Source organism: Hippoglossus stenolepis, chromosome 12 (genome assembly GCF_022539355.2).
Source record: "Hippoglossus stenolepis isolate QCI-W04-F060 chromosome 12, HSTE1.2, whole genome shotgun sequence".
Taxonomy (NCBI): domain Eukaryota; kingdom Metazoa; phylum Chordata; class Actinopteri; order Pleuronectiformes; family Pleuronectidae; genus Hippoglossus; species Hippoglossus stenolepis.
Window position 1 is genome coordinate 3,887,645 of NC_061494.1, and position 14,411 is coordinate 3,902,055.

Here is a 14,411-nt window from a genome sequence, read left to right on the forward strand (position 1 = left end):
ACTGGACCAAATGTTGAGATTAATGTACACGTGGAGACTACTGTTAGGAGACGGATATGTTGAGGTTAGGTACAGCGCAGTTTCAGTTCCTATCAGACTGGCGTGCTGTGAAGAGACAACACTGCCTAAGAGCTGCTTGAACACCTGCGTTATCGTGGCTTAGGGGAAAAAATCTACACTTTACTGCACTTGATTGGGGAAGTAAAGAAGTCAGCATCAATTATAAAATCAACACGTCTCAGCAAATATAGCCTTAGGAGAGATGTGCAATCAAGTTCTGCAAAATGCTGATAAGCAAACCTGTAATCGAGTTTGAGGAAATGATATTTGAATCTGGACTAACACTGTGTGGTTTAATCTTTTATGTTGAGTTAACTCACATATGTTTTAATTGGCCTTTTTCCTTAGTGTAGTGCTTTCACTCTACGGACCAATGAACAGATAATACACTGATCAATTAACTGATCAAGTAAACGGGCATGATGTGGATTCTCAGGGAGTGTAAGTGGAACGTTTTTGTCCATTAGCAGTTCCAGCTGAGTGTATTCAAATAAAACGACTGTGTGATTTTACTAGAATAACATTAAAAGAAGACAATTGATCTTTTCCCAGCAGCCATGAGGGAAAATGGACTAAGGAACTGCAGGACACATTTCTGCTTCTAATCCAAATGATCATCCAAGAGCCACAGTGTTGATCGCTCAGGCAAGAAATCACGATCGAAGAAACTTTTCCTGTTTAGGCCTCTTGTCCACATGCAATCAGCATTTAAAGTCACAAAGAGATTTTGACAAACACTTTCCAATGTGCAGAATTTCAAAAGCTCCAGTTTCTTTGTATCTGTGTGCATGGAAAACTGAGCATTTAAGAAATGATGTTGTCACAGCATGCCGATTGTAGCATGTAGCATGTTGAGTTATGAGTATGCACCAGAAACAACAGAAAATGAATTTACTGAGCTCACTGTGCATGCCCACAATGCTCTTCTCTGGTATTTGATTGATTGTTAACTATAGACTTAATCAACACCTACTGGTCCTGCAGGCTTTTTTTAGCGTTTTTCTGGACAGGGATATTTTGTAAAATGAATATTGTGTGGATGGATATAGTTTTTTCTAAACAGAGGGGAAAATATCTAACAGAAAATATCAACAGACAAGGCCTTTACAGTGTGCCTGGTCAGTGCACAGACTTCCTTAACTTGGGAATAATGCATAACGCTGACTGCACTGACCTGCAAGGGAAATAAAGTTTAATTAACACCAATTCTTACTGAATAACTGCATTGAAAAAGCAAACAATACTTTTGCATTAAGAGGGAGTTCATGGTTTTCAAGAGTTTTTCACATTTTAGACTGCAGGCTTTGGCCTTTTCTCACAACCTGATATAAAGCAAGTAGAGATGAATAAACGAATAAAGGGTTCATGAACTTGTGCAGAGACGTGGCAGGAAATGAACATATTCAAGACTGAACCTGTGACCTTTTGGATACAGAACAATACTACTATCTGGTGAACTTAAGTACAGGTGAAAGACCTATACAACACCGTGCTCTACGGTTGCCTCCATCAGTATGAGTGATAACATTTGACATCGCTATCAAGATATTATATGCAACAAATTTTTTATTAAAATGTCTACACCTACGTTATATATTTTATTGACTAGTGTACTTGCATTATTCAAAATATTTCCAACAATGGTCAAAACCAGAAAAATCCACAATTTTATTCAAGGTAGCAGGACTTTTCATTTTGGTCGCGTTTTAATTGGTTGATATCCACTTTACCAGTGGCTTTGACCGTCTCTGCTATAACTTCCGCGGCAAACAACCTATGACAAAGGAAAAACACACTGCGAGCCAGTTAGCTCATCGGCTGATTTTTCCTTCCACTGTTTATATTGGTCACACGTAATGGATCCCAAATTATTAGAGTCGTGTCAGATAGATTTTTCATCTGCAATATAGAAGACAACAATTCCCATGATTCCATTCTTTTGTTATTGTTTGGATTGAGAGATCCCGAATTTACATATCATACATTTAACTGTATCTGTGATGTTTTGTAGGGTGGCCCCTGGAATTCAGGGATTTGAGTCAACAAATGAGAGACATCTATGTGGATTTTTTCAGTTGAATGACTTCCCTTTTTTTCATTTAAAGCATCTTCATTATAAACAGAGCAAAGCCGGGTAACAGCCCAGCAGGTTGTTAACTTTAATGGAAACTGAGGGGAGAACTGTTGGCTGCTCCAACGCTCTCAGCTCGGGAGGAGAGTGAGAGCAAAGTCAGCTGAAATACGTTTGAAGCAGACCTTGGTACACTGCCCAATGTGACTGAGTTATCAGTATATCTGCTGCTGCTGCTGCTGCTGCTCCACGACGGCGTGGAGTAAAGGTCTAAAGGCTAAATTATTACTCCTGAAGCTGCATTGTTTATTTCTTTTTTAAGTTTTTAATAAAGACGGTAACAAACTCCACTCTCTTTATTTTTTCAAGCTGTCAACATTTTATATAACATTTGCACTTAAAACAGGTTTCCTTATACAGATTAATGGGAGTTGTTGTCTTCGTTAAACTGATTCTTTCAATGTTCATCGTTAGGAGATTTTTACCTGCAGCAGAATTATCTGCAGAGGTCTCCTCCTCAACAAAACAAAAGGATTCTATAATTAAAACAGATAAAACACATAAAGCAGTTTGCGGACCAGTCCTGCAACACAGACATCCGAGGGCTTGTTAAGCTGCCACTAACGTCAGCTCAGCTTGTTCCAAGGTGCACTGCTAGTTTCTAAGTTAAGATTCCTTCAGTGTTCATTGTTCAGTAGGTTTTTACCCAGAGCTAAATTATCCACTGAGGTCTCCCACTCGCCGAACCCGAACCCTAACAGAGCAGGTGGTTAAATAAAAGTAAAATCCCTGAATAAAGCAGTTTCAGGTTAGAAATCAGTTTTTCTCTGATGTCGCTCCACAGACAGAGGACATTAGGAAGGGCTGTTTACTCAACTTGTATTTCTTGTACCTTATGATCCAGTCTGATGACTACAATTCTTTATTCTGTTAGAAGTAATAGTCATAGGGCAATATGGTTATTAAAAAGGTCAGTGATTTGACTTGACACACTCACAAAGTAGTCAACTGGAAATGTTAAAAATGCCCGGCCATCTGGCCAGCAGCTGTTGCTTAAGAAAAAATCTCACAGAATTTTTTTATTTTAAAAAATATAAAAAATAAACATCCTGTAACCTTAAAGGGCCCATATTGTGTAAAATACATCTTCTGGGCTTTTACTATCCGTAGTTACTTGAAGGGGGTCAGTAGTACTTCCTGTCCGTAGGATGTCATTCGGGATCGCACTCGTCTCTCAGCCCCACCCAGCCGGTACCAGTCCAGCTTCCGAACCCCCCCCCGCGCGCGAGGCAGGCGAAAACAGCCTGTTCTGTCTGCAGCTCCAGCGAGAGGCAGAAGAGAGGACATGGAAATACACATTGCAGCAGTTTTTCCGATTTTAAACCACTGATATATCATCTTAGGGGTACCAATACCTCAAATTAAATCCCAGAAAGGTGTGAAATATGGGCCCTTTAACCATTGAGCTATGGATAAAACCTTTTTCTTAGTAGTCAAAATGCTGATTGGTGTTTTCTCGCTGCAGCTGCAATCCAACAATTTGAAAATCAGCATTTTCGGCAAACTCCATATTGATTGTAGCCTCCCTCAGACTTTCATGTGTAAAATTAGTTCAGTAGCTGGTGGATCCACTGTATTTTACACTAATTTCTTTGTTTGGGTTAACAAGCGAAAAGCACATTGCTGCTTCTGAAAACATCTCAGAAGAAGAAAGGAAATGAAGTGAAGAGTGAAAGGAAATGAAATATATCTGCTGATTAAAGCTCAGTCTCCTCCATCCTGAAACCAATGTGTGTGTGTGTGCGTACGCGCATCCTTTCAGACATGTACAGTAGATTATCTGCAGAGGAAGATGAAAGGTGCTGTTGCACTGTGTGGATACGTCATGATGTCTTTGTTGAAGAGAGAGAGAGAGGGGGAGAGAGGGGGAGAGAGGGAGAGTGTATGAAGGGGCAAGACAGGATGAGAGAAAGTGAGTGAAAGACAAGCAGAGTGAGAAAGTGACCAGAGAGAGACAGAGAAACATCGCTGTCAGCACGTTTCCTGCTATACTGGAAGATTAAACGTCAGCATAAACTTAAACTAACAAGCCTCTTTCTGTCTCTCCCTCACACACACACACACACACACACACACACACACACACACACACACACACACACACACACACACACACACACACACACACACACACACACACACACACACACACACACACACACACACACACACACACACACACACACACAAAATGTCCTCAAATTTCTCCTTGACACTGGGGCTCATCGACAGCAGGAGCAGCTGATAAGAAGGGAGACACAGAGATGAACAGTGCCACATATCTCTGCCAGCACACAAGCACACAGGCTCACACACACTCACACACACACACACACACACACACACACACACACACACACACACACACACACACACACACACACACACACACACACACACACACAAATACTCAATCCATTCCTGCAAGAAAAACACACACCAATGTGTAACTTATCTGCAGGTCAACTGAGAAGCTGCAACCTCCTGATATCTGACTCAAGGCAGTCTTTCTTTCTCTCTCTCTCTCTCTCTAACACAGACACATACACAAACAAAAACACATACACACAAAATGACTACACTAACCCAATTTTTTTTATTCATATCCAGTAGTTTTTGCGTAATATTGCAGACAGACAGACAGACAGACAGACAGTCAGACAGACAGACAGACAGACAGACAGACAGACAGACGGTTCCAGACATCACACTCTGATTTATTAATTTTTCTGTGATGCTCATCAAGGCGAAGGCTAAATCAGTCAATCTTAACCAGTTTAAGTGCAGCATGAGACATGAGATGTTTTGGCTTCTTACGGGAAAACAGTGTAACAGTATACAAAGAGTGTGGAGCTAATTATATTTTCATCGATTGTTAATAATCCTCTACGCTGATTACTTTTGTTTCCATTAAAAATGCAATCTCTCCTCTCAACGTTGATTTATTTGTGCCACTAGAGCGAATTTAGTACAGCACAGCACTGTTCTGAGATCTGACGGGATACAGCGACACAGCAGTGGAACAAATGACTTCAAAGCTCCACTTAAAACAGTTAGTTCAGATTTACAATAGGCACGGTCTGCATGTTGGCAGACTGTTGTACAAAGACAGCATCATGATTTTGATTCGGATTTATGATTGTGATTCTACTTTTGATAACTATGCCATAGTTAATGTAAACTCAAACAACAGGAAGAAAGTCATACACAGTAAAGTAAAAAAAAACAGACATCATTGACTTTAGAGTACCTATGTTCATTGGTGGAAAGAGTCAAAGATGAAGTCCCTTACTAATCACATCACCTTCAGGAAAATAATCAGGTAAATTACTCCAAAATAAAAGCAATTGTTAGCTGTAGCCTTAATACATGCACATACACAAACACACGAATCCCAATCCAAATTGTATGCCTCTATTTAAAGAAATTTGACAAAGTGAGAATGAGGGAGAGAGAGATGCAACAAAGGTTCATGGCTGGATTTAAACCCTTGTTATTTATCGCTGTCTTATTAAATCATCAGTTACCTCATGATAGGAATGTGCATGTTTGGCTTAGCCTGCAAATTTAATGCCTAAAATAAAGAACCAGAATTCATGTAAAAAGAATTGTGTTATAGAATATTGTTAAAAGCAGTCCTGCTCATATACTGGTAACGTTGCCCATACTAAATAAAGTCCTCCACAACGCTGTACAGTGTCATAGAAGAAAACGAATGTACTGCCTGTTTATTGTTTTTCGTTTTACAAAAATCAATCAACAATGGTTTACCTGTGAAAATTGGCTTGCTCTATACAGGCAAAACCTGTCTTTGAATATCAAGTGACCCTCAGTAAACACTATGATCATTTCCTGCTGTTATTTGTGCACATACACATGAAGACGTGTAGTTACTGATAATTATGAGAATTTGATTCCATTTCTGGAATGGGGTGCAAAACAACTCAATTAAAACAGTTCTCAAGCAGAAGGCAACAGAATAGAAATGTTTCAATATGTTTACATATGATAGAAAGAGCACAGAGTCCAGTTCCTGAGCAGATGGAGGTCGAGTAAGAAATGATAATGCCGGAGTATAGACCTGTGTGTGGTTACATTTCACTCTTAGTCCATACAGTTGCCCATAGCCTACATTTCTGCTCCCTGTAGACCATCGGAACACGCACAGTATTCCCACCACTGTGAGCTACAGTATTCCCTCTCTGTTACGCAGGCCATGGAAATACTGAAAACCGAATTTACTAACCATGACCTAGAAACACACACATTCATTGCTTTATTCACTGCTTCTCTTGCAAACACACACACACACACACACACACACAGTAAATGCAAGTATATTTTTACCAGCCCGAGCTCTAGTATGCATACACATACGACCGTCACACAACCATTGTCCTTTGTTCCAGACGTCAGTACCCACAGTTCACTTTGATGATCTGAGCTGGAGATGCATTCTAGTGAAAACTGCATTAGTTATTGGCTAATCGTAGTAATTTTGTCTTTAATTTATTTTTCCGTCCTGAAGTCTAATGTTATGCAAGTTGAATATTATGACGATCTTTCTCTGCTGCAGAGACTGATAACAGCCTATCTACATTTTTAAAAGCTGCATTTGGCTCAGGTTACATCTACACTACTATGTTTTAGATTGAAAATGCATTACCCCTCCTACAGATAGGCCTGGTATCCACACTATACCGGAGGTTTAGAGACGCTGAACTGAGAAGTTTGGAAATGCTGCTGACCCCGTGTTAGTTTGAAAACTCTGTGTTTTAGTCTGAGTGGGCGGAAAAGGAGATGCTTGGAAAGGATGACATTGACACTCACAACCGCTTGCTGGTCACGACTAGCCTTTGCTGATTCGTCAGGCTCTTATCACATGACCTCCTTCCGGAAGAAAACAACCAGCATTAGCCTCGGATACCAGTGCAGAGCGTAACATTGACAATGAATTACAAGCGTTGCTGACTGTCTTTGCTAACAGCTGCTGTGCAGTTAAATCCTGTATTTTACAACGATACAACCGCGTGTAGGAGACGAGCTATTATTGAAGCAATCTGTGACAATTCTGCAACCAACCAAATGCTTCCTGTTTACACTGGCACGTACATGCATGTGTTTTCAGACATGTTAGAATGGACCAGGATTAAAACTGATACGGAGCCAAAACGCTTGTGTGGACACAGATCGCTTTACTTTGAAAACGCTGTTTTCAAATGAAAGCATAGTAGTATGGATGTTGCCTAAATCTTAGTACACTCAGTGATGTAATGTTGTTTTTTGAAAGACAAAAGGAGTTTTAGATAATAATTATTACGGATATGTTGAAACTTGTTTACAGCAGCTGAGGCTCAAGTTAAACCATCCCTACACACACTTTCAGTCTTACCAATGGTATCATAGCTTTTAAGATTCAGAAGCCATGTTTATGCCCCTGTGTATGAATGAGAAATGCTCCATGCTGATGCACACAGCAAAACTAAAGCATCTGTGAACAACATGAATGTTTATGAGGAGTTTTCCCTGAGGATCCAGCTCCTGCACCACAGAGGTGGAGTGACTTGGCCTCTCTGCTGTCACACATTATGCCTTCATAACACAACGCTGACACACACAAAAGGAAGGTTGCACTTCCCCTTCTCCTAATTCAGGCCTTCAGTAGGTAAACACAGATGTACGCAGAGCACCATCAACTTCATTGGACTGTTTCTTCTACTGTTTTGTCCTTTACTTTCCTTCTTGTTACCAAAGGTGTGACTTGCTCACTAACTTCTGTCTTTTGTCTCTGCTTCAGCAGGGTATGTGTCTCCAGCTGAAGACTCTGGTCATGTGCATTGTGAGCAGGTACGCCGGCCAATCATTTCATTCAGAGCAAGTGAAATGATTGGTCGTGTTTAGTTTTTTTAAATCCAGACAACCTTATTTGTTGATGGACATGAAGACGATTTCAACAAATAAATAAAAAGTGTTTCAGAAACAAATTACCAACCCGACCTTTAAATCATTACAACTTCTTTTCATCTCACACAACACGTCAATGATGCAAACATTTCATCAACCTGGGGGTTGATGACAGATAGGTGGCAAAACCTCTCACGTGATACATATTTAAATTCGGTGCAGGTTGCAACTAAACCACAAAACAACCAGACTTTTTGTTTTAATGGTATTGACTTTAAATCTGCAGCCTAACAGTGTTATACATAAACTTTTTATATGTGATTTTAAACTTATGTTTGCATAATAAGTGTTCCAATTATTGTGAATTATTGTCAGAAACTCAATCCATATTAAGACATTGCTGCTGCAACTTAATGTCAGTAAGTTTTCATTTCAGCAATGTATTTCCACCCCTGACAACATCTAGGTTTAGACATGATTTAAAAAAGAATTAAATTGATGGTAAATTGCATTCTAGATCGATGCTCACCACGGCTGACCAGGAGCCCCCCACAAGATGCTCCAACCCAGTGGATCTGGCTATAACGAGGATCTTGCCCCTGTCAGAGACTCTTTCTCCCACACCCAACACGCTGATGACTGTTCACTTATCTAATGGCTCCCAGACCTTGACCTGAGCCGTTGTTAAGAGATAACCAGTGTTATTCATCTGTGATTTCATCTGTGACTGGGTCATAATGATCTGGTTCATCCGTGTAAACTTAAACTTATTGTTTTCCAGATTAAATGTAATCTATTACTTGTGTCCAGTGTTTGTACCTTCACGTTGTTGTGTCTCTCCCCTCTATCAATATCCTTCTCTTTCTTCTTTTCCTCTTTTTTCTTACCCCGCTCCTTCTGAGGAGAAAATAGAGATGTGTAAAGCTTAGCTTTGTATTATATTAGCTATGGTTTATACAATATAATTGTAAATGTGTCAAACCATTAAACCACACACACACAAACAGTAAGGTTATTATATATATATATATATATATATATATATATATATAATATATATATATATGTGCTCAAACAGTATTAAATGATCAATCCTAATTGATTCGATTTGGCAAGATCTTTTGTGTATAATTGACAATATTCATACACACGTGTATTATTTAATGACGCACAGTGCAGACGCAGATATATAAATGAAAACAGTTCTGTTTAGCCCACAGTGTATCAGACTGATATTGCACATATTCGTGTCTTGGAATAACATAATAAGCATGAGATTCAACTCTCTTTCTCATTTAACACAATCTGACAGCCATTATAACTTCCTATAGGAGGAAACATGAGGCCTAATGGTAAACATTCGCTATAGCTCGCAGCAGGTTATAAACAGATACATCTCATTCCGTAATGTGATTTTAATGCACTCACAATGCAGATTTAATGTGCAGACATTATTAGCGTGGAGAGTTGATGTAATGTTTTCAGGTTAATGGCTCCGTCTTGCTTTGTTATATGTAAATGAGCCGCTGCTGATGCCAGCCACCGACACGCTTTAGCTAATGACTGCCAGGATACCAAAGAGAAAGGCTTTACATTCGTGGCTGCAGCCGGCAATCCAGCTATTATTGTCTCTCTGTGTCTCTCTCTGTCAGTATGCAATTACTTCATTCGCTCTCCATGTGTTTATGGTTGTTTAGTATGCCGAGGTGCTTATTTCTCTTGAGAGCACAGTAAACACTCGAGCATTTCATCAATATTTAGGGTCATGCAAATCAGAATGAGCATCTGCGACTATTCTATAGTCACAATCTCTTGTGCTCTTGAGTGAACATAAACAGTGAAAAGTGAACGGTCAGTGTTTTTCTGATTTAGCTACATTATAAAATCTCTCACACAGAAACTCAGGGTCAAATGTCACAGCTTCTGATGTTTATTTTTAATTAAATTTGAATTTCTGAAGATTTTTCATGGCAGCAAACTGTTATAGAAGCCTGAGCCTGGAATTTGTTCTGCTAAAACTGGTCTAAAGTACATTAACCAAAGTGACTGATGCCTTAATACTCTTGCATATCGGTGGCTATATTGTGGCTTGGTCTTTGTTAACGTATCCATCAGTTAGATCCGGTATATTATCTCTGAGGCTCTGACAGGCACTAAGTCTTTGACTCTATTAACTATGTGTTAATGAGGCTAGCATTGGGCAATTTGCTCCGGCAGCATTAGCAGGCTATTATACCCCCATCTGATCATCTCTAATAAAACAGCAAATTACAGCAAGGATATTAATCCACATGTCACATGGCAGTGTTTCTAACTTATTTAAACAGTTAATGCAAAGGGTAGAAATCAGAAGTCACTACATCTGTGATTTGTATCATCTATATTATGCATTACTATAATATAATAGATTGCACTTTGTGGGATTGTTAGCAGACATTTCTGTGCATGACATGGAAACAACATTCCCTGTGGCGTCAGGCAACTAGTTCATCTGTGAGGGAAAAGAAACATCACCTAAAGGAGTTGTTACTTAATATTTTCATGCTCTAATTGTCCAGAAACAGAAAACATGTCACTTTCTTCATACTGTTGCTGCAGCTCCTCTTTTCAGTCTTTGTCTGAAACATTTGGTTTTAGCTCCTGTCCCTTTAAGGGCCTCCTCCTGATCTGTTCTGATTGGTCAGCTGGCTCACAATGTTGTTATTGGTCAACCGCTACCAGGGCGAGTAGGAAATGTCGGCCTCTGGTTTCGCTCTGCCTGGCTTTGTTAGGGGAAGTGCAGACTAGCTTCTAGGCGAGCATTGTGCAATGTCAATGAGAAACATCAGCCGGACAACTGACAACGCGTTTCAGGAGTTCAGGTTTTTTCAGGGGGAGCTCCCTTTACGATACAAAAAACTATGAACACACTAGAGGAAAAGTTTAAAACTGAAAAGTCTCTTTTAAGTAAACTGAACCTTTATGCAGTTCACCACAACTGACAGAATGACAACTCCCTTGTAGAGGAATGATAAAGTTGATGGTGTAATTTCACTGAATGGATCTTTACCTTCTTTTAGCTCTTCTTTATCTTATTTTAGCACAAGTAGGCAACACCTGTTATTTTAATATGTGATAGTACATTTCATTAACTTCTCATTTTTCATGCCGGTCCTCTACATTTCCATGTTGGAGCTGGATGTGAACATTAATCAGGCCACCCTCATGAAACTGTCGAGTTTCCACCTTCTAATCCAACAAATGACAGAACTTTGAGTGTTTTCAAAGCTAAAATTAATTAGACTATAAGGGACAAAGAATGATATTAATGAGGATTTGATACAGTGATTCAATACTGGATACAGATTTGATTAAATAATGTAGAACTGCTGCAAAAGATAATGTGAAAAAAGTTGTTAGGAAAAACGACAAAGATATGTGTGGATTCAAGAAAGTTCATCCGAGTGTGACGTGTTTCACATGATGCTTGAGGAAAGCCTTTAAACCAGAGCTGAAACTGGGGCTTGGTGACAGCCACAGATCTCACATACTGTAAATTAACAATGACTCAAATAATTTACAGGGTTAAATAATGTCTGACGCCAAAACAGAACAAATCAGGCAACATTATTCGTAATTTATATTGAAAATTAGTGATTCAAACAGTTCTGGCTTCTCGCTTTCCAATGACAAAACACTGACACGGGACATGATGACAACACCACAACAAATCTACAGAGCATCAGAAACACAACCACAGCACGACACCAGACCACAGAGGAAACCTTTACCTCCTGTCTGCCCCTGTCAGCCTGCGAGGATGGGGAGGTGGAGGCTTCAGATGACCTCTGCTGAAAGACAGAGAATTTCAGACACGGGGTGGGACACAGACAACAAAGGAAGAGAAAGGGGGAATCGAAATAAAGACGGACAGAGAGGAAGGACAAGGAGAGGAGAACATGGCGAGAGAGAGAGAGAGAGACGGAAACTTGCAGGAGGAGAAAAGTGAAGCAGGGAGGAAGCAGAGTTAATGATGAATGAGTATTTCCTTCACTGCACATTTCACTCCAGTAGATGCTGCAAGCCAGGTTTGTATCCAACCTCACAGCAGCAAGGAATGAACGGTGTCAAGAAGAGAAACAAAGGTGGAGGGCAGAGCATGGGCGACCTCCATTAACCTGCCATTGACCTGTGAGAGGCTTGGATTGAACTCTGCAGTCTTCCAGCAGCAGCCGCTCGCTGTTTTCTCAAAACGTTTGTTTTAATTCTCCAGAGTTTCAAACAGGGTGAGTGCAAAGGTGTCAACTAGACCCTGTGCTCCTCATCCTTGGTTTCTTTTTTTCAAGCACCAACACAGGAACTCTTCTTATTTTCATTTTCATGTTGCTAAGGCAAATGCAATAAAGTCGCTCTTCTAATTGCCGTTAGAAGGCTGGCATCATGTGTCGAATGGGTTTTTGTAAAGGTAACCCTACTTAAAGTATTCGCGGGCGTGTTAATCTGCCACCTTTAAAAGTGTCTTACTATGAGAGACAGAGACATAAAGACAATATTGCTGACTATAGTTTTTTGGTTTATTCCATTTGTGCATCTGTGGTTTTGTCAGTGATTTTCTCACTGTCTGTTCTGCTGCGACAAGGTCATGATGTCACAAATTTCTCTGCGTCAGTCAGGATTAAACTGATCAGTATTTAAATCTGAATTTTTATGGGTATCTCGCTGACGGTGCCACTCAAATGCGATCAAACCACACCTGTATCTCAAAAGGGCAGATTTGCTGAGAGACAGCTTTACACATTTCTTTCCAAACTTTGACATTGAATGAATGACTGAATATTCAGAGAAATCCTTAAACCTGCAATATTTGATCCGTTAATCCCTTTGCAACACAAACAGTTTGTTACCACATTTACACCGTGTTGTGTTTCTGGCCACTTGATGTTTCAGATTTAAAGGAACAGTGCAACATTCTTTTCTGCCTGTTGGTATATATGAGTATATTGACATATTTATGGAGCTACACTTAACTTCACTTCAGAACTGACCCTAAAACCACAAATTGCTGTCTTCACATTCCTTGTTTTTGTTTCAGGTGATGTAATTCATCGGGTTTTTTTGTTTCTGTGACATTTTTACCAACTGTGGGATACATTTTTCACTATAATAAAAAAGTACAATATAAAGTCCTACAGCTCTAAGGAAAAAGAAAAAGAGCTATAGCATTTTTTCATGCATTTTTAAATGAATTCATTTATACAACACTTAAAATGCTCACAAGTGTTAGAAATATTTCAAAAAATGTATCTAGAACTATATATACGTATTTCAGAGTTCTAACATGATAACATCATTAAATATTCTCAACATGGACTTGCATTGATCTACAAGTGCCAGCTGACTCAATAAAGGCATTTCAATTGCATTCAGTAGCACAGATTTTTATGTTTTTTATAGAACCTGCTTGTCGGCAAATAGTTTATTACTAATATTGATTCATTAAGTTTAAGATTTAGAATAAAGATTTTTTTTAACCCTTCTGTAGGTTTTGTGGTTCAGAGATGTAATTTTAAATCCTGGATAGTGTCCTGCGGTTTTCCCCCCTTCGTGAGAGTGGTAACAACTTTCTCCCCTAACTCTCCAAAAGAAAGCAGATAAGCATGTTTTACAAAGTATTTCCCTGTAAAGTCCAATATCCACTCTCTTTTTGGCTTGTTTTGGTCTCCACCATCTTTGCTGAAAAACTATTGTATGGTTTTGTGCTTTTGCTCAGAGAACTGTAGCAATCAGCTCCAAATTGTTCTGGGTGAAAGATTCATTCCACACAACACACATTATTCTATCAACTAATGTAAATCATATTGATTACTGCAGCTTTAAGAGCACGTCCACCTGTGCATGAAAGAACACAGGCATTATCCTCAATTTCATATGTGAGGCAGCCAAGCTCAGTGTGCCTTTCTCCACAGACAGAGATTATCACAGTGCCAGATGGACAGAAAAACAAAGCGGTAGGAGGGAGGTATAGAAAGGAGAAAGTCAAGATAACACGTTTTGCATGCTGCCTGCCATATTAGTGCACTCGTGTTCATGGAGAAATCAAACCCAATTTTGTTTTTCATGGTGAAAAGTCTGATTTGTGCTTTGTATTGCCTGGTGTGCAGAAAATCGATCCTGAAAGCTGGAACCCAAAAAAATTAACAAACACTTTCCACATTAATAACTGCCTCTTTCAATCCGTCTTAAATATAAACGCCAATCCACTCTTGCATATCTGCCACCGGCTGCTTCGCCACAGAAACCCTTAAATAATGAGACATGTCAGTTTACAGATTTAACT

The 14,411-nt window shown here is 39.4% G+C and overlaps 1 protein-coding gene across 8 annotated transcripts in view; it reads right to left on the minus strand.

The window, feature by feature from the left end:
* Positions 1 to 14,411, minus strand: part of smap1 (small ArfGAP 1) — a 98,878-nt gene that overhangs the window by 52,673 nt on the left and 31,794 nt on the right. For 2 of the 8 annotated variants that reach the window (XM_035173329.2, XM_035173325.2), the window contains exons 5-6: positions 11,866 to 11,925; positions 8,915 to 8,992 (exon numbers count right to left, since the gene is read on the minus strand). The exons of 2 other annotated variants lie outside the window; for them this stretch is intronic. In XM_035173329.2, the coding sequence (XP_035029220.2) occupies positions 8,915 to 8,992; positions 11,866 to 11,925 (138 nt within the window). The remainder of the gene's footprint in view (positions 1 to 8,914; positions 8,993 to 11,865; positions 11,926 to 14,411) is intronic. 4 more of the 8 variants (XM_035173326.2, XM_035173331.2, XM_035173334.2 and 1 more) reach the window with 4 other exon arrangements.